Source organism: Tetrao urogallus, assembly GCF_951394365.1.
Source record: "Tetrao urogallus genome assembly, chromosome: 24".
Taxonomy (NCBI): domain Eukaryota; kingdom Metazoa; phylum Chordata; class Aves; order Galliformes; family Phasianidae; genus Tetrao; species Tetrao urogallus.
In genome coordinates, this window is record NC_136837.1 from 4,117,475 (window position 1) to 4,143,984 (window position 26,510).

Here is a 26,510-nt window from a genome sequence, read left to right on the forward strand (position 1 = left end):
TTTAGTGATGACAACGAAGCTGTGCCGCCAGGGCCCACAGGATCTGATAAAATACACTGGAACTACAATGCAGATGAAATTAAGGAGTGTTTTAAGACACTCGGGGCTTTCTGACCTCAGGTTTGTTTCGTTCCCTTCGGTCAAGCAAAGTGAGCCCCATGCACAGTTCATCTGTCTCCCTGTTTGCTTGCAGATTCTCATAGCGTGGGAAAGAAGCAAGCTGCCGGCATTCGACCCGGGGATTTATGCTGCTAATCTGATTAGTGTATGATGGACGTGTCCAGTTGGAAGGAGATGGAGGTGGCACTAGTCAGTTTTGACAACGCTGATCAGATCGTGGAGGATCCCTGTTATTCAAACGACCTCAGCCCTGCCAGCCAGTCGCGGAAAGGCCATCCCAGCTGCGCCAACCTCCTCTCCAACTGGAGAATCCTCATCAACAGCGAAAACGCCAACAATGAGACCATTTTCTCCAGGTTCTCTGCTGAGTTCAGCGAGCACCTGGTGGGGGAGCGGGTGGGGATGGAGGAGGGGGACCAGCGAGTCATCATCAACATCGCTGGGCTGAGGTTTGAGACACGGCTCAAGACCCTCAACCAGTTCCCGGAGACCTTGCTCGGTGACCCAGAGAAGAGGATGCGGTACTTTGACTCCATGAGGAATGAATATTTCTTCGATAGGAACAGGCCCAGTTTTGATGGGATCCTGTACTATTACCAATCTGGAGGGAAAATCCGGCGTCCGGCCAACGTACCCATAGATGTCTTTGCTGATGAAATCACCTTCTATGAGCTGGGTGACGAAGCCATGGACCAGTTCAGGGAGGATGAAGGGTTTATCAAGGACCCTGAGACCCTCTTACCAACCAATGACTTTCATAGGCAATTCTGGCTGCTCTTTGAGTACCCCGAAAGCTCCAGCGCGGCCAGAGGTGTAGCTTTGGTCTCTGTCCTGGTCATTGTCATCTCCATCATCATCTTCTGCATGGAGACCTTGCCAGAGTTCAGAGAGGAAAGGGAGTATAAGTCCACCCAGGAGCTTTCTAAGAATACGACGGACACCTTGCTGGCCCACAGCACCTTCACAGACCCTTTCTTTGTCATAGAGACTGCCTGCATCATCTGGTTCTCCTTCGAGCTGTTCGTCCGATTCATTGTTTGCCCTAGCAAGACCGAGTTCTTCAAGAACATCATGAACATCATTGACATCGTGTCCATCATCCCCTACTTCGTGACGCTCACCACTGAGCTGATCCAGCAGAGCGAACTCAACGGGCAGCAGAACATGTCCTTGGCCATCCTGCGGATCATCCGCTTGGTGCGGGTCTTCCGGATCTTCAAGCTGTCCCGGCACTCCAAGGGGCTGCAGATCCTGGGGCAGACCCTCAAGGCCAGCATGCGGGAGCTGGGTTTGCTCATCTTCTTCCTCTTCATCGGCGTCATCCTCTTCTCCAGCGCCATCTATTTTGCAGAAGTGGACGAGCCTCAGTCCCATTTCTCCAGCATCCCCGACGGCTTCTGGTGGGCCGTGGTCACGATGACGACCGTTGGCTATGGAGACATGTGCCCCACCACCTTGGGTGGGAAGATCGTGGGCACCCTGTGTGCTATTGCAGGAGTGCTGACCATCGCCCTGCCCGTCCCCGTCATCGTCTCAAACTTTAACTATTTCTACCACAGGGAGACAGAGAATGAAGAGAAGCAAATTCTGCCCGGGGAGGTGGAGAGGATACTCAACAGTGTGGTGACGGGCAACGACAGCATGGAGTCTCTCAATAAGACCAATGGGGGTTACCCTCGAGACAAGGCCAAAAAGTGATGCTTGTTTCCATGGCAGAGCTGAGCGCTGTCAGGTGGGGTGGGCTGGATAAGGCATGCAACATCCGCAAGCTGTTTTGTTGTTGTTTTTATTTTATTTCATTTTAAACCAAATGTGCTGCTGCTTTTATTTATTTATTTATTTATTTTTTTCTAGACATTTTTCAATCTTTGATTTCCCGTGGCTGTTCAAATAAATACCATCTTTCTTATCTCTCTTCCCTGCCCCTCGGTCTGCTTTTTATTACTCGATGCTCATCTGTTTGACATTCATCTTTCCTGACCACAGCATCAGAGCACAGGGGCCATGCATGGAGATTTTCCCCATTTGCTGAGAGGCAAAAAGGGGAAAAAATACAAGAAATGCTTTCTCTGGTGCCACCCAGCTTCCCAGGGGCAGAGCTAGCCTCATCTCCCTGCTCTTCTCAGCGCATTATCAATGTTCCCTCTGCAGGTTCAGTTCCCTGGTCTGTGCTGGTGGCACAGCAGGGTGGACGATGATGGATGGGACCGAGCCAGTGGGTGCAGGGATTTGGAAAGAGAGGGATGAGGCTGGGATGCAGCTGTACAGCTGCCAAGGAAGGGCCGTGGCTCAGTGCCCACGGGGGTTCTGGTGGACCAGCTGAGCTCTGAGAAGGGCAGGGGGGGACTTTTAATGCAAACAAACATTCGACTTGTGGGTTATCTGGTGCACGAACGCCCTTCGGGACCAATCTCCGTGACCTTGTAGCTTTTATTGTCACTTTTGTTGCTGCAAATGGAGCACAGAGTAATGAGGGCTGACGTTTCCTGACAGCTTGGCTCTGCATTGTAAAAGGCACTTCTGGTTTTCGAAAACGTGCAGATTTCCATAGGCACTTCTGAGGGGGAGAAACAGAAACAGATCATTATGCTGTTCTCTCTAATGCCAGCAGGTTTTCTTCTGACAAAAACATTTTGTTCCAACTTCTCTGTTTCGGTTGGCTCTTTTTGATGTTTCTGCCTACATTAAAATCACAGCTTCTCATGCAGTGTCGACGCATCCGCTTTGTATCCCACATCTGTTCTACTCGGTGTCTCATCTCCTAAAAGGTCGGCGTCATCACTGTGCAACGTGCCAGCAATCTCTGGTTTGCAGTTTCATTCAGAAAGGAGTGCTGAAAGATTATTTCTTTATTTATTCTCATTCCCAGTCTGATGTAAAACGTGAGGTGGGGCGTGCTGGGATTTTCCCCCTAGCTGAGATTCTACACTCATCCAACCCAGATTCTGCTCTGCTGCAGAGCTTCTGGTCGGACGGGTGGACTTCCTACAACCAGATCTTCTTCACACCAGGCATCTGCAGGGACAGCAGCACTCTGAGAAACCCCCAGCTCCTTTCCAGCAGTTTTACCACATTTCTCTTTTTATTTCATAGCAGAAAGCGTTGAGCTTTCAATGCTCATAAGGAGGGTTGACATATCTTTCAGCTAGGACCATCTCCTCCTTCCTCCCATGCAAAATTTCCTAGCAAGCCTTGGGGCATCCTTTTGGCACCGCTTATTTCCACCCTTCCCCTATGCACAGAAATACATTTTTGGAACCACAGCCACGAGATGGCACTCCAGGACAGACATTTCTTAGACATAAAAGTACGACAGCAGTCCCAGTGTGTGTGTGCTCCCCACTCTCATTCGTGCTTGATGATCCCTGGGGTCTTGGTCCCACCAGGGCTGCTGAGCCCTGCTGCATTGGGCTCGTAACAGTGGTAGAGCAATTGGCAATGGAGTGCCCTAAGCTGTAGAAATTGAAGCAAGACTTCCTCTCTACGCATGCACAGCTGTGTGCAGAAGGTTTGCAATGGGGGTCTGCCGTCTGTGGGTCTGGGGTGGGGAATTCACTTTCCCTGGATGGAAACTGAGATCTTCCAGTATTGCTCGTCTGACACATTCCCAGTACAAAGCCTTCCTATAAGCCTCAGCTCCCAGCAGCCCCAGTCTTGTTCAGCTGTCCCAAAATTCTGCCACTGCCATGAAGCAGCAAGTATATGACACCTCCTCCCTAAATCCTGCCCTTTTATCACCAATAAATGTGCAGCCACCAACTCCATGTCATCAACACTTTATTTGTATGCAAGCAAGGACACCTTACATGAGACCTCTTGCTGCACTGAAAAACACAGTCATGGTCTGGTTGAGTGCTGTCATCTCAGTAGGTCTAAATAGCCTTGGCCAGTCCGACGCGGTTGTTGGCCCGGTCAAAGATGCTGTAGTACACTCTGATGAAAACATCTCCCAAGATCCAGAGGTCTGCAGAGCTATTCTGGAAGCTGCTCATGCAGGTTCCTTGGTCATTCTGCATTTGAGCCAGAGGAGGCAAATGGGGAAAAGGTGGGTTAGCAGCTTTTTTGTTGGGTTGCTCTACAGGCTCATGACCATCTCTCATGGAGAAGCCAAAGCCGTGAGAGCCACTGGAGAAAGTAAAAGGACATGGAGACTGGCTTTGTTGCCATGGTTCCTCCTTACCTGCTCGGTGTAAGCCAAGGCAGGCACGGGATACTGAATGCCACCGATGACAAAGACAACATCAGGCATGGCAAGGACACGGCTGCAGTTCACGCTGTACTGCGGAGGGCAGAGCAAAGAGGCTCTTAGGTAAGAGGCAACATGTTGATGGGCAAAATGGGGGGGGGATTTGATATGGTTGATGTAAACTGGAGACTGGGAGAGTCCTGTGGAGGACTGGAGCAGCAGGGATGGTTTGCTGCAGATATGGTGCATCTGTGTGTGGAAGCAGGCATGAAGCCAGGTGTGTGCCAGGCTGCATGGAGCACTAACAGAGGAGGACGTGGAGATTCTTACCTCTCCATACAAGTTCTGATTGGCCCCAACTGCACTTTGGATGTCATCAATGTCTGAGGCCGGCCCAGCCACAAGGGATGTGCCAGTGTCAATGATGGCTTGGCAGCCACTGCTGCACGCAATCTCCTGCTTGTTCACGATGATGCTGGCAGGAGGGAAGGAAGAAGAGGCAAGGCCTTGCATCCTGGTGATGCTTTCAAACACAGCCCCAAGGGAACGGGCTTAGTGCAAGAGAAGAACCAGTGGAGGAGAAGCATCCCCACATCAGGGAATCACCAAATCACGGTGGGGTTTGGTCCCTTGGCCTCCTGCACCGTGTTGTGTTACGCCAGCAGAAAGCCTACAAGGTTCATGGGTCTCTCGAGAAACAACGGTTAGAAATGAACATAAATCAGCACTCATTTCATTACCTGTCCATGGAGATCTGCCAGTAACCTTGGTAAGAGACAGGAATCCAGTTGATGGAGCCAGTGAAATAGGAATCATCAATTCCCCCAAAGATGACCATGCTCCCCATTGTCTCGCTGGATGACACATGAAAGAAAAACACCAAAGGGTTTGCCAGGGCTGCCACCTTAAAACAAGGGCCTGCGAGTGCCGTGGATCAGATGCTGTCTGTGACACCACGATCACATTCTCATTGCTGGGCACCAGCAGGGCCGTGGCACAACAGCAGCGTGCTCCCCTGTCCCTATCTATCCATCACGACACACAGACAGCACCATGTAGCATCAGTGGCAGTGGAGGAGCTGGGATGCCCAGCAAGTGCAATGATCTGAACCAAACCCACTCGCTGCCTCCCCCAACCCTCAGGACTGACGCTTCTTACCGGGATAGATAGACCGAGAAGAGGTTCTGCTCCAGCAAGCTCTCATTCACCATGTTATCAAAGACTGGAGTGATTCCATCAGCAGCTAAACTTGGGTAGCCCAAGCCCAAGATCCCATCAAATTTGACATGGACAAAGAATTGGCCAGGCTCGGAGGTACTCAAGCCAAAGAGCTGGTTGGTGTCCATCAGTGATGCAACCTAGGGACGGGGACAACACTGTTAGCTCTGGGACATTGCAACGCAGGTGGGAATTGGGTGAAGAAGGCACAGAAGAAGCCACTGAGATGCCATCGTGACACTCACAGTGACGGTGTCGCAGCCCACGGTGCCCTCCATGTCACCAGTGCCATAGTGAATGGACAGGTTCTGCCCCGTGCTTTTGTAGGTGGAGGACTGCGATGGGTTAAACATTTGATGGCTTTCTAGAAGGTAAGTGGGAAACCAAAAATGAAGATTTTCAGCAAGGCTGAGCCACAAGGATAGCGTGGGAGTCGGAACCCTGCTGAATTGCTGTTTAGACCTGCCATTTATTACCCTGCTGCAGGAACAATTTAGCTGTGAACATTTGCTATACGTCCCTACTGCATCCTAATGCCAGGGATCTGTACGATAACCCATCACTCCTTTGAGGTAGATAGGGAAACTGAGGCAACACACACAGCCCCATGGAGTAGAACCCCATGGAGCAGCAGCTCCTACACCCCAAACACTCATCCCGTCAGCATGTTGTGCCGATCCAACGGGACCCAGAGCCTCACTCTGCTGCCCTCCAATCTGTGAGCAGCGTCACCCCAAAAATCTGGGTTGATCCTGCAGCTGTAAGCCCAGGACGTGTTGCCCTGCCAAAACAGGGAGTCCTGCCCACTGTTACTTACGGCAAGCTGGGCTGGTGCAGGAGACAGAGGGAACCCAGAGGTTGGAGGAGCCGGTGTCGAAGACCACAGTGAAGTCCTGCGGTGGGGTGCCAATGGAGATGGTCCCATAGTATTCCATCTATGGGACAGGATCAAGAGATGCTTTTAGGGCATAAATTGGCCATGGATCTGCCCCAGGCTCGCAGCCTTCTGTGCATGCATGGGAACACTCAGCTTGCAGCACAGCTGCTGGATGGGAAGAGGTGAAAGATATCAACTTTTGGGAGAAACCCTTCAGGATTTGGTCCATGCATGGCACAGTCACAGGAATGAGGGTGCCACAAACCACCCCTGGGCTTCCCTGCTGTGGGTCAAAGCCAGCACTCACGTCCAGGGTGTTCAGCAGGGGCTCGGTGACCACAGTGAGAACATCAGGAAAAGCATGCGGGAATTTGGTGCTGATGTCGTAGTGGTGATGCTGGAGGAAGCGGTGCAGCAAGCCCTTCTCCCGGAGGATCTCTCTCAGCTTCTTCCCCCTCTCCAAGGGCAGCCTGGAAAAATAAAAACAGAGTGAGCCAGGAGCTGGCTGCTTGCAGCAGCATCCAGCAGTGCCGGTATCAGTGCAGAGTGCGATGCTGCAGGGACTCACCTGGTGATGCCGTCGGAGAGAGCAAGGACCACACACAGGAGCACCAGGAATTGCATTGTGCCAAGGATGCAGGGTTGCAAGGAGAAATGCCCCGTGGCTTAAATAACCCCAGTCCTCCCCACCTGTGGGGCCAAGGGCAGGCTGGGAGCCGTCCCCACCTGTGGGCACCCGGCCAAGGTACCCCGGTGACACCCAGGTGCTGGCACCCATGGCAAACAACACCCAACTTCCACACGTCACCAGGGGCGTGGGGACAGCAAGGTGCTCCCGCTCTGCCCCCATCCTTTAACACCCCAAATCCTTCATCCCCACCAGACTGTGGGCACCAAATTTTGGAATCGCTTTCCATTTGGGTATCTGAAGCACAAGCAGCACTGGGACCCCAGCTTTGTGCAAACTCCCCCCCCCCAACTACAGAGGGTCTGTCCCAGGTTGGAATGGGGAAGGGGGCCCCTCAGTGTGGGGACATGGGTCTGAGGGCTGCCTGCACGTCCTGGCCTGCCGTTATCTGCAAAACCAATTAGTTAAGTGGGATGCAAACAGCCCATGGGGAAGGTGACCCCCGCAGCATGCCGACCCCTCTCCATGTGCTGTGTGCCCAGCGATACGGAGACCATTAACCCAAGATTAAACACCTTAATGAGCACCTTGCTATCAGCAGCGCTGCTAATTGCAACAGGCATCAGCTTGCACTGCTCACTGGGGGCTTGGCCGGGGCAGGGGGATGTAAGGAGCCCCCTATCAGCTCCTGTTTGAGCCCCCCCAGGCCCCAAAAGCCAGAGGCAGCCATCGGCATCACGGTAGGGGTTGGGTTTCTCTGATGATAGCGGAGCAAAGCTGACAGACCTCTTTTGTCTCTGTTGTTTGAGTCCCCTATCGCAGTTTCCACTGTTTGGCCTTGAAGTGATGCTGCACGTCCCCCTGCTGCAAGGTGAGCATCTTTCTGTAACAGGCCCCGATCTTGGCATTGGGTAAAGCAGGGATTCATGATGATTTCTTCACCTGCGTAATGGGAAGCAGCTGGAATTGTTCTGTTGATTTGGACAGCGGTGGGAATGGGCAGGGCTGGATGAACCAGCAACACGTGCATGCTGCAGGGTTGCATCCAGCATCCCCCTCAAACACAAGCAACGCCCATTCCCATCAGATCAGACCCACCAGGACACAAGGAATCACAGAATCATAGAATAGTTGGGCTGGAAGGGACTTCAAAGACCTTCTAGTTCCAAGCACCAGCCATTGGAAGAGCTGCCAACCACTAAACCAGGCATTAGAACAGGTTGCCCGGGGCCCAATCCAACCCAGCCATGGACACCTCCAGAAAAGCCCATTCCCATCTGCTCAGTCCCACCAGGACAAAGGAAGGCCCATTCCCATCTTCCCATCCCCATCACCACCCCCCAAGTAAAGGACTTTCTCCTTATATCTGATCCCCTCCAAACCAACGAGATACATGAGGTTTGTTTCTTAGCCAAGCTGCTCATGGAGATAAGGATTTATTTTGATGCAGATTAAAAACAACAACAACAAACCACACAACGAAATAAAATCAACCCAGGCATTGCAATGTTTTATTTTCACCCAAAATACAACATTTCACTGGGGGAGACAGAAGGGTGGGGAAGCTTTCTCCCAGTCTTGTTGATTTTACATTCTCCATCAACACAGCGTCTGCCACAGCCATCCAGTGGGCATCCTTAGAAACAGAAACAGTTACTGCAATAGCACCAAACCTGGTAATAATGCACCTAAAAGAGGAGGGGGGGGACAGAGCACTTCCATGCCCCATGGCCAGCTTTGCCTTCAAGCACTGCCGCTGCTTTAAGGGATGCGCTGTGCTCTCAAATTTGACCACCAGAAATAGAAGCTGACGTAGAAAACTCCCCACATCCCACAGACCCCCATTGGGCAGCAGACAGATCCACTGCCCCCAACCCCCCCCTCCAAATAAACACACAGCATCGCATGATGCTTTGCACCAGAGCTTGAACACCTGGGAAAACCCAACCCCTAATTAGCCGAGCTAATTGATAGATGTTTCTCTTAATTGCAGGTTGGATGAGAAAGTTCACTCCTCCCAAATTTCATCAGGAAAAGAAAGGATGGAGGAAATCTGGCTGACAGCATCCACTGCATGCAGGCTATGCTCCGTGAAAGGGATTTTGGAGGTCAAAGAGATTTGCTGTCCTCCATCTGCCCTGAGGGCACAGCTTTGCTAAGCAATGTGCCAGAGCAGCTTTGCTTGACCGTGCCTCAGTTTCCCCATGCACATGGCTTGTAGCAATGCTCGGAAAAGTGCTTGTAGGGTTGTCTGGGGGGGGGGGGGAGGGGATACAGTGCACTGAGCAAAGAGAGGGGTGAGAAATGGGCGCTGGGAGCTGCAGGCTGGGATGAAACTCGCAGCTCCATCACCTAAAAGTCGAAGTTCTTGAAGTCGAGCGAGCAGCGATAGCGGCCATCGAGGAACTTGGAGCAGCTGAAGTTGGGCAAACAGGGGCAGGTGTGATGCTGGCGCTTCCCCAGGAATGGGACCTGCAGAGAGAAATGCGAGACAGAATGCAGAAACCCCAACCCAACCTTAACCTTAACCCAAATCCTGAACCCAACCCCGACTGAACCCTAAGGCTAACCCAAACCTACACCCTGACCCAACCCTTACCCCGTGCCAGCCCTCGGGCTGCAGGCGAGTGAAAAACAATCAGGCAGGACCAAAGCCCTGGGAATTTCCCTCTGCTTCTTCTCAGCTGTTTCGTGGCAATACCTCTGAAATGAATTTCTGATCCCTCCGCTTTTGTTCCCTCCTCAGGAGAAGGAACGGGATCATTAAATCTTTGTCCCCACCGCGCACAATCGATCTGTGGGCACAGAGAAGGAGCCCCCCGGGGGCCGGGTGTCTGCAGTTGGAAGAGGGATGGCAGTTTGGGATAATCCGAACACGTCGGGGCTTCTCGTCGGATGGAGAGCGCAACGCTCAGGAGGCTCTGAGGTATTAACGAGGCGTCTCCCCGCTTGGCAGCGCATTTACAAATCAATTCGGAGCAGTTTGCTTTAAATGAATGCGTCGGGCTGCTCAGCCCCTGCTCCCAAGGCACCGTACGGGTTTAGGGCGGTGGGGACAGGCAGAAAACACCGCATGGGATGACAGCGCTGCACCGTGCCTCCCTGCAGACCCCCATAGCGATGCCCACAGCTTCATCCCAAACCTGTCCCATCCCCTCTCCACGCCGCAGGATGCACTGAGATTCCCTCCTATGCACTGAGCTCATTTTCCCACCCAGTGCTTGGACCCCCACCCTGGGGACCCCCAGGTACCTTGTGGCTGAAGGGATGGCACTCGTCCCCCTCCTGCCCCAGCGGGGTGCACATCCTCAGACCCCGCAGCCAGAGGCTGACAGCACAGCACGTCCCGCTGCCGCACTGCGGGTCCCGCTCACAGGCCTGGGGAAAGGCAATGGGGTCAGCCTGCCTGCCCCCCACAACCCTGGTCACCCCCTCTAGGTCAGGGGGAGCAGCCAAGGAAGGTAAGGGATGCTCACAGCTCATCCTTTCTGGGGTGGGATGGGAGGTTTGTGGCGCAGCCTGGATTTGGGGTGGTTTGCAGGATGAAGGTCCAACGTGCTTGCAGAAAAGGAGCGATGCGTAGGGGAGAAGCTTGCAGCTCAAACCCCAAAAGCAACCCAGTTCTCCCCAAGCACCCAAAAACCTTCTTAGCCCCCAAATAATGCTAAAAACCAATGACAGACCACAGCTTGGCTGCCCTTGCCCTGCTCCCAGCCTAATTCAGGATCATTCTCCCCATCAAGCTATTTTTCTCCCCAGTTGGAAAAAAAAACCCATTTCCCTGCATGGGTCCAATGCTTAGAGGTGAAACAGAGGGAGAAGCTGCACTCCTGTGGGGTGACTTCACACTCACCAGTGCTCAGAGCAGCACGAGAAGAAGAAACAGGATTGATAGGGAACAGCACCAACACATTGCAAAACCAGGCAGAAAATGACCCAAAGCAAACAGGGAAAGGAGTTCAAGCACCTCGTGTTTGTCTTCTCAGTGCAAACAGGGAGGGTGGGAGAGGCAGGCAGTTGGGTTCGCATGAAACGTGACTTTGCACCGTGCAGGTGGGAGATTGTAGGGCAAGTTCAAAGCATGCTGAGCTCAGGGCAGCAAATTCAGCCCCCCCTTTGCACAGATGAAGCAAAACACAGCGGTACCCAACACAAATCAAACACCAACGCACTCCAGAGAGCAAGAGAAGCAGCTGAGCACCACTGGCGCCCTATTCCCCCCCCAAAAAAAACCCATAAAATGACCCAAAATGCTGAGTGCCAGCGTGCTGAGGCTGCACTTACCCCTGTGATGACAGCTCCATGGTGTGAGGGCAGCAGCAGCAGCAGGCAGAGGGTCTGCAGCAGCCGTCGCATGGTGCCGTCTGCCTGCGCCGCCCGCGCCCCGGCCCTATATACCCCCTGCCCTCCCCTGCAGCCTGGCTGGGTTGTTGGGTTTTTTTCCCCTCCCGACGAGCTCAGAGCAAGCAGATGAGACCTGCATTGCTAATAGTAGGCAAGAAATATTCTTTTCCCACCGAGGAAGGGGGGTGGAATACTCACAGAGCAGCCATCCCGCCCCCATCCATTTCCCTGGGTTATTGCTCAGCTCAGCTAACACAGCTGGATTTCCCAGGCATGTGCATATTTATCCCTGACAGGTGTAGCTGAGAATCAACTCAAGAATGTGCAGTTATGGAGCTAAAAGAAAATGGAAAGAAAGGTCCGTCCTGGATGGTAAAGCACAAAATGCAATGGCGTGGCCCCTCCCATAGAAAGACAAACTGGGTTGTGGAGAATGAAATAAGGAGCAAATGTATTGTTTGGGAATGAGAGCACGTTTGTATGTGAACACAGTGTGTAAATGTCTTGATTTGCGGTTCATAGGATGTGTGACATCCTGAAGGTGTGCCCCCATAGGTCTGATCTGCAGCATCTGTTGGGAACACATGGAAACAAGAGCAGGGATTGCTGGAGAGGCTTAAAAACAGGAAAGGATGAACCGTCAGCATCTGCTTTTATTTATCCATCGTGGGAGGGTGCGAGGGACAGAGAAAGCTTTGTGAATCCATGTAAATGCACAGCCATGGCCGCTGCTTGCCCTGGGCTCCCATGGCCTGGATTTGGCCAGGACCAACTCATTCCCACTGCCCAGAGCCATGCGTGCCCAGGAGGTGGCGATGCTCCTTTACACAAGGCCTGCAAGGAAATCTCTATTTTTTTTTCTCCATAATTGAAGGAGTATTCATGATTTTGACCCGCTGAGTGGAATTTCTCCAGCCCTGGACTTTGAGGTACCATTCCCCTGGAGTCTAGGCTGCCAAACAGCAGTACAGCTTTGCTCCTTGCCGTCACTGCCAGCAGAATTTCTCTTGCATAGCATCAGTCCAGTGTTAAATTGTCTAGTTAATTGCCTATAAATAGTCTGGCCATTTCCCCCTCCAAAGACCAGCATTCCTTTTGAAGTGGCAGCTGTTCTCCTGCTTTGCTGAAGTCTCCACCTGGTCTTGAATTAATTTCTCCCAGTCCTCAGAAATTCCTCCTCCAGAAGTTCTAAAGCTTTGCTGCAGGGAATGGACAATGAGCTGTGATTTTGGGGTCCCTGTGGGGAAGGGCACAGCTGTACCTTTTATCCTGTGTCTCTCCCCAGGAGTGCGAAAATAACCCCAAAATAGGGCTCTGGGCCGGGCAGGACACCCAGCATAGGGGGATGCAGTGGGATTGGACTGACTAGTGACAACTCCCAGCTCAATCAAGGAGGGAAAAAATTAAAAGATAAATAAAACTAAGAAAAATCACCACTGCACTTCACTTTCCCCATCAATAATATTTTAATTTTCCAGCCTGACATGCTGAGATCCATTGCCAGGCGTGAGCTGGATGCGTTTCAGCCAGCTCAGTGCCGGCGTCGCCAGGCTCTGCCATCAATCACCTCCTGCACGTGGAGAGCAGGGCAAGCACGGCTGTGACACCCCACTACAGCCCCACGTCCTCTGTGGGAGTGGATGTGGGGCCCTCACAACTCGATGGGGACAAGGAAAGGTACGGAGCTGTGTCAAGGGAAGGACAGGCTGGGTGTTAGGAAAAGATGTTAGGGTGGTGAGCATGGCACAGTTCCCCAGGGCAGTGGGCACAGCCCTGAGCTGCAGGGGCACCCAAAACCATAGGGGTTGGGTGGAGGGGGTTGGACTTAGTGGTCCTACTGGAAAGGAGCTCCGAATAGAAGTACCTGTAGGTCCTAGTTGACCAGTGGTTGACTAATGGTTGACCAGTGTTGACTAATGGTTGACTAATGGTTGACCAACAGCTGACTAGCGGTTGGCTAATGGTTGACCAATGGTTGACCAACTCTTGACCAACAGTTGACCATAAGCCAGTCGTGCCTCTGTGACCAAGAAGGCCAGTGGTACCCTGAGGTGTGTTACAAAAAGCATGGCCAATGGGATGAGAGAGGTGCTCCTCTCTTGCACCCTGCCCTGGAGGGGCTCCATCTGGAGCGCTGCACCCAGTGCTGGGTTCCCCAGTTCAAAGGAGACGGGGTGGGCTGCAGAGATGGTGGGGCCTGGATCATCGCCTGATGGGAAAAGGCTGAGAGCAGTGGGGCTGTTCGCCTCGATAAAAGAAGGCTGAGGGAGCAACAAAACGGTGCTGAGCGGGGAGGTTCCCGTGCGCGGGATTCGCTTTTTGGCCCCGCGGAGCCACCGTACGCGCGAGTCACGTGACCGACGCAGCTGCCAGGAGCCGCCTAAAAGGGCGGAAGTGGGGGCGCGGGGTACGGCGGCATGGAGGGGACTCTGGAGCAGCACCTGGAGGACACGTATGGGGGAGATGGGGACGGCGGGGCCGAGGGGGGCCGAGAGGAGGGAGGGAGAGCGAGCGAGCCGCGGCCTAGGGCGGGCCGGGGGTTGGGAGGGGCCGGGCGGAGTGCGGGGCTGACCGCCTCTCACTGCCGCTTCTCCCGCAGCATGAAGAGCCCGGCCGTGGTGGGCGTCCTCTGCACCGACTCGCAAGGCCTCAACCTGGGATGTGAGTACCGGAACGCCGCCGGGCCGGGCCTGCGCTCGGGGATGGGCCTGGAGATTCCTACAGAGCCCCCAGGGACCCCCACGTTGCCCCCAGGGTCCTTCACATTGCCCCCAGGGACCCCCCGCGCCTCTGGTCGGTCCCACGGGTTACACCGCTGTCAGACACCGTGTTCAGGTGGTGCTGGGTGGAGCCGGGAGTTTGACCTGGATAATCCTCGTGGCCCCCTTCCAGCTTGGGATATTGCATGGTTCTAAACTCCAGCCTGCTTTTCCTATCGCTTTAAATGAGGTTTGGTTTTTTGGGTTTTTTTGTTTTTTTTTTGGTGGTGGTTTGAGGGCTGTAGTTTATACACCTATGGGCTGAGATGCCTTCCAGAGAGACCTGGGCGGGCTGAACAGTGGGCCCAGGAGAACCTCATGAGAGGTGACAACTCCAAGTAACAGCTCTGCAGCTGGGTCGTGGCAAGCCCTGCTATCAGTACAAGGTGGGGGATTTGAGGTTGAGCACAGCCCTGCTGATGGGGACCTGGGGGCAGTGGTGGGTGGCAGCTGGACACGAGCCAGTTGTGTGCCCTCACAGCCCAGAAAGTGACTAAAGGGGGGCTATGAGAAAGAAGGGGACAGGCTTTTTAGCTCTATCTGTGACAAGGGGAGTTGGTTTCAGACTAAAAGGAGGAAGATTTAGGTTGGATATAAGATAGAAGATTTTTATGATAAATATCAGAGAAGTGAAGCAATGGCATAAGTTGCCCAGAGATGTGGGTGTCCTGTCCCTGGAAACACTGGAAGTCAGGGGGATGGGGCTCTGAGCAGCTGATGGAGCTGTGGGTGTCCCTGTTCATTGCAGGGGGGTTGGACTGATGGCCTTTACATCTCTCTTCCGACTCGAATGATTCTTTGATCTGGGGATCACTACGTCAGCTCACAGCCCTGAGGAAACAGGCATGGGGAGCTGCCTCTCATCACAGTATGCATGGGTTCAGCCCACATCTCCCCTCTTGCAGGCCGAGGAACGCTCTCAGATGAACATGCTGGAGTCATCTCTGTGCTCGCCCAGCAGGCAGCCAAGCTCACCTCCGACCCAACCGACACGCCTGTGGTGTGCCTGGAGTCAGACAGCGGGTGAGCATCCAGCCCAAGGGTGCTGCTCTTCCCTGTGCTCTCCTTTCCTCCCCACCCCAAATCTCCAGAGCAGCGCTGTGCCTTCTATTTAAGGAGGAAGCCCCATTGCTGAAGCTGTGCTGGGAGGGTGGTCACTGATGGGGGTATGGAAAGCAGTCAGATTCATGGGGCTTTGGGTTGTGGGAAGTGCAGAAGCAGCTGGAAGCCTTTCAGGGGTTGGTGGTTGCTGCAGCACTATATTTTGCTTTTGGGATCCACGTGCATTATTTAGCCCGTGCTGCAGTGTCATTTTGATTAGCAGGGCTTCTTCAGACCCCTTTGTGGGTATGGTGAAGAGATCTAAGAACTGACAGGTCTGGCACAGAACTGTCCATCTGGTTTCCCAGCCGAGTCAGCTCCTGCTTTCCCAGCTGGCTTCTCACCTGCCTCAGACAGCACTTTCCTTCTTCTAGGAATATCATGATCCAGAAGCATGACAGCATCACCGTAGCAGTGCACAAGCTGGCATCCTGACCCTGGCATCCTGCTGCTCCACTCTCTGCTCCAGACCAGCTCCTCCTCACTGGATGACCTCTGTCCTCGGCTGTTCCAATGCAGAACATGCTTCTAGTACCAAATCTGGGCTGAAGGCTCTCCCTCTCTACTTACCAGCTCCTATGCATCTATCAGGGTTTCCAGCTCACATTTTAGCAGTCGTGCTGTTAAAGATGAAATGTGAGTCACTCACCAAGCTTGTGTAATGATAGATACTACAAGGTGTGTGTGTGCGTGCATGTGGCCTTATTTGTTGGAGAAATCAATAAATGACCTGTGAAAACCTCTGCTTCTCCTTGATCCCACTGTGAAAAATGTTGCCTGTTGCTTTCCCTGAAGCCCAATCAGGTGACTTCTCCCAGTCTGTTCTTCATTAGCATTGCTGTAGAGAAAGGGAGCAGTGCACCAAGACTGGGAGGTTCCTCTGGTAGAAGAGGTGCAAATAGTTCACTAGGAATTTCTCCTAGGAAATGTTTAGCCTCTTCTAGTTATGCTTTCTATGAGAGTCCTTGCAGATTGTTATGCTTTGGATTGAAGTTCAAACCTAAACGTGGTGGCCCTGCCTGTTCCTTGTGTGACCTGTAAACATATGCTGAATGCATCCTCGCAAATCCTCTCTTCACGTTAGAGATTCAAGCACTTGGAATTGGGCAGGGGGTCATTCCCATAGAAAGGCTTTTCCCCTGCATCTGTTTTGCTCAAATGCTTCTTCAACACGAGGGAGCAGGAAGGAGCTGGCTTGCAGTAGAGCATATGCCAACAAATAGGGCACAGCTGGAGGTAAAACTGCATTCACAACACTTAGGCTTTACTGCTGCACTCATTGCTGATGTTCCCAGTCTCACCCTCACTGTTTTGTATGAAGCAGGCTCTGGCTGCTCTGCACAGCACTGGTGAGGTTGGTGCTAATGCCTCCTGCAGCAGCAGGGATGGGGCTCTGCTCTCCCTCCAGCCTGGCTGCTCTGGGAGGTGAGCGCTGCTGCACAGTGCCCATTATTTACCTCCCCTTTCTTTTCTTTAATGCTCAGTTTCCAAGCTCATCTCCTCAAAACAGCTTGCAGATGCCCATTTTAAATAGCCCCGAACCTACAGAGCCACAGGCTCCTCAAAAAGCAAAAGTTAAAGGAGTGTGAGCACAGAAGCAGGCACTCAGCTCTCCTTTAACGAGCCCTGGGACCACTGCCCTCATTAGCAGGGCTGCTGGGTACCTGGAACACAGGTTTGGCCTCAGATGCTCCCACCCTGCACCCCGGGCACCCCAAGCCCTCATAGCACACGTTGCAAACACTGTCCCACATACATAAAAGCTCAATTCATGTGCTGAAAGCCCAACCGTAGGGGAAGATTCTCCACGCCGTCCTGTTTACCCAAGGATGATAATCCCCGTTTATTCCAGAGCTCTGCCCCAGGATCCCGCAGCAAGAGGGAGTAAAGCAGGGATGGGGACAGACAGCCACCCCAACCCCATTTCAGCACTGCTGCCCTGGTGGCGGCTCACCTCCTCCTCCTGGGGCCACAGGGCTGGGCTGGGCCAACAGCTTTGGCTTCCATCCATCAGTGCCAGCAACCGGACACGGAGACTCGGTCGGATCCCTGCAGGCGGCTCCGTTTCCTCCAGGCAGGAATTCTGCCATCGCCCCGGACGGGGAAGGGGAGGGACTCCCGGCCTGGAGCAGCAGGGAGGAGGAAGGCTCACAGCAGAAGTCCTGCCTCGGTTCTGATCGTCATCTCTGCCGGAGACGGACCCAGGGCCAGGCTGGGGGCAGAGGGTGACAACCAGAGCAGGGGGGGGCTTCGTTTCTGGAGCAAATGACAAGAAGATTCCTGTGTGCTTTCTGCAGCTTCGGGGAAGGTTTGCCAGCATGCAGCAGCAAGGCGGTAAGGAAGGGGTCGGCTTTGTTGGCTCCGCTGCTGCTGGACGTGTGGGACAGATAGATGGGTGGATGGGAAGAAAGTGCAGGGAAAGCCTCCCCAGGGGCTCAAAGATGGGGCAAACAGAGTCCCCGGCTTTTAGCACAAACCAACCCAACCCCGTGCTCTAAAGCAGCAGGGAAAGTGCTTAATTACTGTGCCTTCAGCAATTTAGGGAGGAGAAAAGAAACTGAGCTGAGTGCAAGCAGTGACACTGTGAGAGCGAAGAAAAAGATTGGTAGCATGGTCCTTAAAAACGTGCTGTAGAGAAGCACAACATGCTGCTCCCCATCTCCTCACAGAGAAGGACCAGAGGGGTTCTCCTGGGAGAAGCTTCATAGATAATCACAACAGCATGGAGTTAATGTACCCCAAATTTCACTCGCAGGGGAAAGGAAAGAAGGAAAGCCAGAGCCACCAGCAGTGAAGGGAGATGGGAGCCAAGGCACGGACCGAAGGTGGGCATGGGCAGCGGTGCTGCACTTCTTCCTGGTAAGCAGAGCACAAATTCACCCCACACCTTTGGAATTTTGGGGTATGTGGGAAGCTTCAGGATGGCCTGATCCCATCCAACTAATGGCAAAAATTTAGGGGAAGGCTCAGAGGCTTTGCCACAGGAGGACAGAGCAAAGAGCATGATGCTGTCTTCCATAGCTGGCAATGGTTAACCCCAGCCCTGGGCCAGGAGGCACCAGCTGGCCTTTGTCCTTTGGGAAGGGAGCAACCACTGAGACCCGCTCAGAAATGAATTCATCAGAGAGCAAAGCAAAGCTCTGATGTCATTTTGTTCTGCTGCTCTGGAAAAGCCAGTTTTGCACGGGGTCAAATGAGGTTCAACCCCAAGACACAGGAACCTCACTGGTATTTCCCCAGCACTCCTTAAGTTGTCCCAAAGGCAATCACCCAGAAGGAGGGAGCGCATCCATCCCCTGCAGCACCTCACCTGTCCTGCTCTGACACAGGTCAATGTGTTCGTGATGGGAATGCTCAAAACCTTTGGCATTTTCTTCGTGGCTTTCCAGGAGGATGTGGGGGGCTCCTCAGAGCAGGTCAGCTGGATCGGCTCCATCATGTCCTCACTGCGCTTCCTAGGAGGTGAGCACTGCACTGCAGGGGAGGGACCTGAGGGTGCTGCAGGTTCAGGTCCCTCATCTACAGCTGCTTTACATCACATCCATCAGCGCAGGCTGGGGCTGAGCTGCTGGAAAGGAGCTCTGCAGAGAAGGACCTGGAGGTCCTGGTTGACCAACGGTTGGTCAACAGTTGACCACGAGCCTGCAGCATGCCCATGAGGCCAGGGCCAATGGTTCCCTGGGGTACAACTGGCCAGCAGTGTGGGAATGGGGTGCTTCTCCCCTGTGTTGTGCCCTGGAGAGGCTCCCATCTGCAGGGCTGCATGCAGTGCTGGGCTCCCCAGCTCCAGAGAACTGCTGGAAAAAGCCCAGCACTGGGCTGCAGAGATGGTGGGGCCTGGAGCAACTCCTGATGTGGAAAAGCTCTGGGGCTGTTCACCAGGGGAAGAGAAAGCTGAGGGGGATCTGATCAGTATCCGAAGGGTGGGGGTCAGGGGGGATCTGGGCTCTTTGGGCACCAAGCTCTGCCTCTTTTCCCATGCAGCCCCATTGGTGGCCGTGGTCTGCAGGCGGATCGGCGAGCGGCCGACCTCCATCCTCGGGGCTGGGCTGGTCAGTGGGGGCTGCCTGCTCAGCACACAGGCCACCAGTGTCCCCTTCCTTTGTGTCTCCATGGGACTCCTGCTGGGTGAGTGGCAGCTCCCTTAACCCAGGCTGCGTCCCCGCTGTCCCTGCCCCTTGACCATCCCCAGCCCCTTTCTACAAGACGCTGCGTGAAACCCCAAATGTTCACACCCAGGAGCACAAAATCCCACATCCAACACAAGCCAGACCAAAGCAACCTTGCTTTCCTCCCTGCATCCAACACACGTTGTGATCCCTCCCCTATTTAACTCGTAGCAAAAGCACCCAGTGTCAAAAACCCACACTGTGCATGAAATCCTATTCTCAGCCAGCAAGAAGAACCCCGCTCTCACCTCCATCATAGAGAAAATCAGCTCAGGATGGCCCAGCCTTGCCACTGACCCCTTGTGTTTGCTCCCAGGCATGGGGTTCTGCTGCCTATACCAGGCAGCAGCAGTGATGACGGCCAAGCGCTGCAGGACCCGGCTGGCTTTCTCCAATGCCATTGCACGCTCAGGGATGGGCCTCACCTTCCTGACTGCACCCTTCACGCAGCTGCTCATCGATACCTATGGCTGGCAGGGTGAGCACAACTCCTGCCCTGCATGCAGCTCAGTGGGAGGGCAGGAGGAGCGGCGTTGCCTCTCTGGGAGCATCCCTGTGGTGATGGGTTGGTGGTTGGACTAAATAATCTTGGAGGTCTTTTCCAGCTGTTGTTATTCTATGATTAAACGCTTAGTAAAGTCATTAAATATGTCAGAGTCAACACAGAAAGCCCGACTTGTGCTCCATCACCTTAAGTCCAGCACTTCTAATGAATGCAAGCAAAGCTCTGAACTTGTTGCATGTGTTACAAAGGGATTTCCAGTTAGAAAAGCCCAATTAAAGGCTCCTGCACGACACCCCTACCTCCTTCTTCACACTCACAACAAATTACATCCTTTCTTCCTTCTCCCCTGTTTTCTCCCAGCAAAATGCATTTTAAAAAAGCCCCTTTTGCCTCGCTGCAGGTACTCTCCTGGTTTTCAGTGGCATCATGCTGAACCTTGTGCCTTCCAGCATGCTGCTGCGCCCCGTCCCCACCCAGCTGCCTCCCTGCCCCCCAGCCAGCAATGAGGACGGGAGCTCAGTGCCCAAAGGAGAAGCAGGAGCCCTCGAGGAAGCCACTGATGGAGCAGCACAGCCATGCAGTGCTCAGGACCTTCCCAGCACAGAGCCCTGCAGCACTGGTGCAGTAACCACAGCAGCACCAGGGAAAGCCCCCACTGCCAGCTGCTGCCCTGAAACCATCAGCGAGGCCACAAAGAGCTGCAGCTCCCCCCTAGCGCTCAAGGAGGAGAAACCACAGCCTCTCATTGACTTCTCCCCCCTAAAGGATCCCCTCTTCTTCATTTTCACCTGGTCCTTCTTGTTCAGCCACCTGGCCTACTTCGTGCCCACCATCCACCTGGTAGCCAGAGCCAGGACATTGGGCATAAGCAGCATGGATGCCTCCTACTTCATCTCAGTGGCCGGTAGGCAAGAGAATCTTTTAACCACCTTTATAATTGCAAAATAGGCAAGCAATGCAACACACATCTTGCCAAGAAACGCTCCCGAGATGTGTTCTAAAATAAATCCTCACGGAAGAGCCTGAGCTCACAGCCCTTACTCCCTTCTGTATATATAGCATTGCTTGCTGCACATGGATAGAGCTGCTCTCAGATGGTGGGTGGTTCTCTCAGCCAACCCTTCTGCAGGGAACAAATGCAGGTTTCAGGCTGCTAGGTGTGGGCCCTGTCCTCCCAGCTGTCCCTGCTCTGCTCAGACCCACAAAAACCACAGAAATGCATTCTGCATTCAAAGACCTCCAGTCTGACCACGGAGTGTACAGAGAGGGGATATAAGAGGAAGGAAGGGAAGGAAGGGAAGGAAGGGAAGGAAGGGAAGGAAGGGAAGGAAGGGAAGGAAGGGAAGGAAGGGAAGGAAGGGAAGGAAGGGAAGGAAGGGAAGGAAGGGAAGGAAGGGAAGGGGAAGGAAGCCACCACTAATTTGGATCTGAGCATCGGGGTTTGGCACATTCGCTTCTTGGGGGGAGGTAAGAAAAAGCTGCCCTCCACCCCCCCCAAGAACACGACACAAACACCGCAGTCACATCATGGCAAGAAAACGGCCCCAGCCTCAGTCATCATAAAACATTTTATTGTATAAAAATAAATCTTCCTTCCACAGCACTGTGCAGCGCGTAGAATTGAGGTAATGTTGTGAAGGAATCGAGGAGGAGCGCACAGCAATTAATGTGACGCCCCTAATTGAGAGCTGACAGCCCCCACTGCTCTGATCTTTTAACAAACACATCCAAAAATGGTGGAAACAAGCACCAAAAGTTGGGAAAAAGATCGACACCTATGTAAGAAACCTTTCCCTGAGGCTCAGTGACCTCTTCCTGCAGGCATCACCGAGACGGGCAGCCAGCTGCTCTCAGGCTGGATTGCAGACCAGAACTGGACCAAGAAGTACCATTACCACGCAGCTTACCTGGTGCTCTGTGGTGTCACCAACCTGCTCTGCCCCCTGGCCACCACCTTCCCTCTGCTCATGACCTACGCTGTGGCCTTCGCCATCTTCTGCGGTGGATTCCTGGCTCTGGTGCTCCCTGTGCTGGTGAGGATATTTCAGTTTTAAATTACATATATATATATATATATATATAATGGAATATAATATGGAACAAAATAGAAACGTATGGTATTTCTAACAGCATTCCAAAACACATAACAACATTTCTGTGAGGCTGAAGAGCCCCCGTGTGCTCTTGTGGGCTGCAGTGACAGGGACCTGCCCCCAAATCCCTATGGCAGGGCTCCAGTCTGCCCAGCCCTGGCAATGGGAAGCAGCAGCAGCACTGGGAGCCTCTTGAATTGCCTTCCACATCCTCCTTTCTAAAAGCTGATAGGAAGCAGAACGAATCCATTCATTGACTACCCTGTAATGCAAAGCCAAAGGGCTGTAAGCCGTGGTCCCAACCCTTGGGCTGTCTGTAACACTCACAGAACGGCCACAGTGGGATCTGGATAGGGAAACATCCTCGCAGCTTGGCTGCCCTCCCAGGATGCGCCCAAACGGTGGGAAGACAGAAGTGCACTTTGCACGCTGCAATTTCAGCGCTGACCTTCGGGAGGCGAGCAGATTCCAGGCTGAGTCAGACCCGGAGGTGCAAAGTCCTCCCCAAACCCCACAGCATCCGGAGATGAACTTCTCCACAAAAGGTCTTCAGTGCTTCCCACCGACCCTCCCGCTATTTACCTGCGTTTACACCAACAGGTCGACCTGGTCGGCGTGCAAAAACTCCACAGCTATTTGGGCTTTGCTTCCTTCTTTGCTGGGATAGCAGCTGTTGGCGGACCTCCTCTCGCAGGTAATGTAAACCCTTCACATCTCACATACCCACCACCAGTAAAACCTTCTTCTGGCTCAGCCTCCTACCCGTACACATCCACGGATGGCTTTTCTGTCCAAGCAGATAAAACACAACACGTTTGAGAACCGTCAGCTTTGTGCAAAGGAAACAGTTTTGCTCATGAATGTACAGTGTGACAGCTGCATGGGAAAGGAGCTCAGCACCCACAGCACAGCAGCACCGACCTCACTACCGTTGGGTTTGACCACGATCAGGGCACTGTTAATACTGAACCAGAAACAGAGGGACTGAAGGAAGACAGCCCTGCGTCAGTGCTCCGTGACACCACCTCCGTGCTGCAGAGCTCCAGCAGCCCTGCCATGCTGCAGGCACGAGAAAGATTGATTTCCCTAATCAGTATCTCTAGGTTGGCCAAACTCTGGGTATGGATGCAATTTGCAGCAGCTAAAGCGTTTCATTGACAGCATGCTTTACTCTGTCACAGTGATCCATAGCCCGAGCTGGAGAAGATCTCTTCTGCTGATACAAGATGTACGTCCAGCAGAAAGCAATACCTGCAAAACCAGCGCAGGAAATTTTCTGACAGAATAACATACGGTGTGAAAAGAGCTAAGTAAGTTGGCTCTCCTTCATCCATGCATCATGCAGTGGTTCTGCTTTCCCTCTGCTTCCAATCTATTTTCGCTAATTGGAAGCCTTCTGCTTCCTGACGATGCGAGGATGGGTCTGGGTTTCGTAAAGCAAGCAGGCTTTCGGTGAGAAGCCCCATACAGAGATCAGCCTTCTCCATCCAGATGGGATAAATCGAGGCCCAACAAAGCCAAGGAGTCGCACTGATCCACCTCACTGCAAGGAGGGCGAGAGGGAAATGAGTCACAGCTCGGATCCAGGTTGGTGGCACACCACAGTTTTCCTTTTGCTGTAGTTTTCTCTTCCTATGCTTTCTACTGCAGTGCTCCGACACTGCCATAGGAAACATGAAAACCAGTTGGGACTACTTGCTAACTCCCTGTTTCCAACAGCAGCTGCTCCTTGCAGAACACACAACAGGACTGAAGTGCTAAGAAAGACCTTGGGGGTTTCAGTGCATCCCACTGCTGCTGACCTCCCTGAAATGCTGACCTCAAAAGCCCAGCTTGAGTCATTTTTGCAGTGGAAGCCACAGCATGAGGGAGACACAGGTTATAAATGCTTATTGTGCACAGCAGAGCAAAGCCTGATCACAGTGCAATGAAGAGGTGACTTACGTGCAAATCTGTTTAACTGCAAGCCCTTAAGCCAGGGCTGAGGCTCCTCGTAGCTGGGTGCTCCTGCACTCCTGAACAGCAGAACAAGGCAGAACAAACATCATTTTGGCAAGCTACAAGAGAGCCAAGGAGAAGGCACATCCTCTTTCCTAAGGAGGAGAAATCAGTAACAAACTGCAAAAGGGGAAAAAAACAAACCAACACCAAACAAACGATGTAATTCAAGACCACAAAACTGATTCCAGCAGGCAGCACACAGCAACTCCAGCTCCAACAAATGTGGGAGGTAAAGGAGGAGAGGAAGGAGTCATCTGAAAGCAGCATTGGCACAGGGATTTAAATGCTCTCACCTCCAGCATGGCTGCCTTTGTGCTAGGCACTGCTGTGAGGAAATGTGCAGCAAACAAAACCCAGAGGCGCCAGGCCCCTCACAGAGCAGCTCTGCAATTCCAACAACCCAACCAGCTTGCAGAACCACCACTCTGCTGTGTGTTGCAGGCACTCAGCTCCCTGCAGCAGGATTTGGCCCTTCTTGCTCAGGGAGAGGCACGCAGGCTCTGAAAGGACGTGCTGTGCTCAGAGCATCACCTGCATGGCACTGCCAGCCAGGAGGGGACACTGAGGCTTCAGCAGAGCTTCTCTATATTAAAAAACAACCAGAAAAATCCTGCATTTAGAAAGATCACGAAGATTTAAAAAGTAATAATAAAAAGATTCAGAGCTTATCACAGCTGGAATGCTCTGCTCTGGATGTCTGCGTTGTACGGTTGACAACGTCAGCATCCCTGGTCTGCATCCCATAGATCTTCAAAGAGCAGAAGCTGACCCCACCTCTGATGACAGCCCATCCTGCACAACACACGGGGAGCACGTGGAACATCCTCCCCACTGTGCTTCCCTGGGCTCTGCCCTCTGGAAAGGCACTCCTGGGCTCAAGCAATATCCCTGAGAAAAAGAAAAAACAACAGAGCTGAGCTCTGGCAAAGGCATGGGATAACTGAAACTGAAAGCTGGTGAGCCCACAGGGCACTGTGCAAGACCTCCTTTCTTTCCCCAAAGCCCTCCATGGCTCTGCAAATGCCAGCAAGGAAAGCGTTGGCATCTGTCCCCTTTGGTCACCCCATACTGAGCAGCACTGCTTCCTTCCCCACAGTTCCACAGGTAATGCTGGGAACAAGGCTCTGCTGCTGCTGTTTTCTGGTCTATCTGGATCCCAAGCTGCTGCTGTCAGTGGTGTAAATCCATGGATGTCACGCAAGGAATTTTGCTCCACATGAGCAGCAGCTCTGAGCTCCGCTGGTCACTGTGCTGCTCACCCACCCCACACATCCGGATGCCAGATTTGGGAATATACTGCAGGGTTTATGACAGGCAGCAGCAGCTCCAATTGCTTTGCATATTTTAGATTCAAGCAGGAAGAATTAAATGAAAGACCCAGATAATAGATGATACACACACTTAAATCTGAAGGTCCAGACACTAGACGTAACCAAACAAAACACTTCAAGGTCACTTTAAAAGGCGACCTGCCCCTCTGCAGATTCCTGAGTCTCTGTGGAATTCAGGTTTTCCTTTCAAGTGCCAGCAAAGCTACTATTAAGCAAGTTTTCTCGCAGCCCCTCGTCTGGGATCTCTCACTTTGGACAGGTTGCTGCACTGGGTCTGCTCAAAAGGCAGCCTGGGGGAACGCGGAGATTGCGGCGCAGATGTTGCAAAGCCCAACACGTGCAAAGCATCTCATTATCCAGCAGGACCTCACATCTGCTGCAGCAGCTACTTCTGGCCCTTGTGGTTAAAAAGGAAAAAGCAAAATGTTGGGGATTAAACGTAATCCAATGCAAACCCACATCCCCTACAAGAGGCTGGCAATGTCGGTCCCAAGAACACCTTGCCTGCCGGCCACCACGTGCCAGCCGCACAGCCACAAAGGCAAACAACCTGCAGAAAATATCTGAGGCATTCTTACAGGACAGCACACATCCCTTACTTCCCACACATCTCCCCGAAGCGGTTTTCGGCGAGAAAAACCCAACAGCCTCAATAACCATCTCCTCTCCTGCAGGGTGGCTGTACGACTACACGCAGACTTACGCCTGCTCGTTCCTCTTTGCTGGTGCCTGTGCTCTGCTCTCTCCTGTCTCCTTCTTCTTGGAGCCGCTGGCCCAGAGGTGGAAGCTGCAGAAAGCCAACGTTCCCATGCAGAGTGAAGCCATCCTGCAGGGCAGCTCGGGAAGGACCGGCTTTGGTTGCAGCCACAGCCAGATGCCCGCCAGCACAGACCTGCAATGTCAAAGCAAGAATTGTTAGATGTTGCACGCACAGCTTGTGTGTCCAGATGTGTCATTAAAGCCACCAAAACATGCAGTGTGAAGCGTTCTGTGGCAGGGCTGGGGATATGGGCTACCCTGAGCTCCTCAAAACATGCAGTGTGAAGCGTTCTGTGGCAGGGCTGGGGATATGGGCTACCCTGAGCTCCTGCCCTACACCCCCACCCCGCTGCTGGGATCCACCAAGAGCCGAAGCACAGCAGGAGCTTTAGCTTATTAACTCAGATACAGCTAATTA

At 53.0% G+C, this 26,510-nt stretch overlaps 5 protein-coding genes across 5 annotated transcripts; 3 read left to right on the top strand and 2 right to left on the bottom strand.

The window, feature by feature from the left end:
- Window positions 1–267: 267 nt before the first annotated feature.
- Window positions 268–1,818, top strand: KCNA10 (potassium voltage-gated channel subfamily A member 10; the record flags this gene model as incomplete). Its single annotated transcript, XM_079546279.1, has 1 exon — window positions 268–1,818. The coding sequence occupies one exon, from the start codon at window positions 268–270 to the stop codon at window positions 1,816–1,818; it is 1,551 nt and encodes a 516-aa protein (XP_079402405.1).
- Window positions 1,819–3,992: 2,174 nt separating this feature from the next.
- LOC306955019 (embryonic pepsinogen) lies at window positions 3,993–7,026 on the bottom strand (the record flags this gene model as incomplete). Its single annotated transcript, XM_079546248.1, has 9 exons — window positions 3,993–4,130; window positions 4,301–4,399; window positions 4,637–4,781; window positions 5,047–5,160; window positions 5,466–5,665; window positions 5,771–5,889; window positions 6,343–6,460; window positions 6,710–6,872; window positions 6,971–7,026. 9 exons carry the CDS (start codon window positions 7,024–7,026, stop codon window positions 3,993–3,995), a joined length of 1,152 nt encoding a protein of 383 aa, XP_079402374.1.
- Window positions 7,027–9,382: 2,356 nt separating this feature from the next.
- PROK1 (prokineticin 1) lies at window positions 9,383–11,386 on the bottom strand (the record flags this gene model as incomplete). Its single annotated transcript, XM_079546252.1, has 3 exons — window positions 9,383–9,502; window positions 10,283–10,408; window positions 11,315–11,386. 3 exons carry the CDS (start codon window positions 11,384–11,386, stop codon window positions 9,383–9,385), a joined length of 318 nt encoding a protein of 105 aa, XP_079402378.1.
- Window positions 11,387–13,791: 2,405 nt separating this feature from the next.
- On the top strand, window positions 13,792–15,943 carry LAMTOR5 (late endosomal/lysosomal adaptor, MAPK and MTOR activator 5; the record flags this gene model as incomplete). Its single annotated transcript, XM_079546364.1, has 4 exons — window positions 13,792–13,826; window positions 13,974–14,035; window positions 15,039–15,156; window positions 15,609–15,943. 4 exons carry the CDS (start codon window positions 13,792–13,794, stop codon window positions 15,667–15,669), a joined length of 276 nt encoding a protein of 91 aa, XP_079402490.1. The 3' UTR covers window positions 15,670–15,943.
- Window positions 15,944–17,552: 1,609 nt separating this feature from the next.
- Window positions 17,553–26,252, top strand: SLC16A4 (solute carrier family 16 member 4; the record flags this gene model as incomplete). The annotated part of the gene is made up of 9 exons (XM_079546469.1): window positions 17,553–17,568; window positions 17,990–18,093; window positions 18,564–18,696; window positions 19,219–19,362; window positions 19,720–19,881; window positions 20,309–20,812; window positions 21,730–21,941; window positions 22,602–22,695; window positions 26,008–26,252. The coding sequence occupies 9 exons, from the start codon at window positions 17,553–17,555 to the stop codon at window positions 26,250–26,252; spliced, it is 1,614 nt and encodes a 537-aa protein (XP_079402595.1).
- Between the last annotated feature and the right edge of the window lie 258 nt (window positions 26,253–26,510).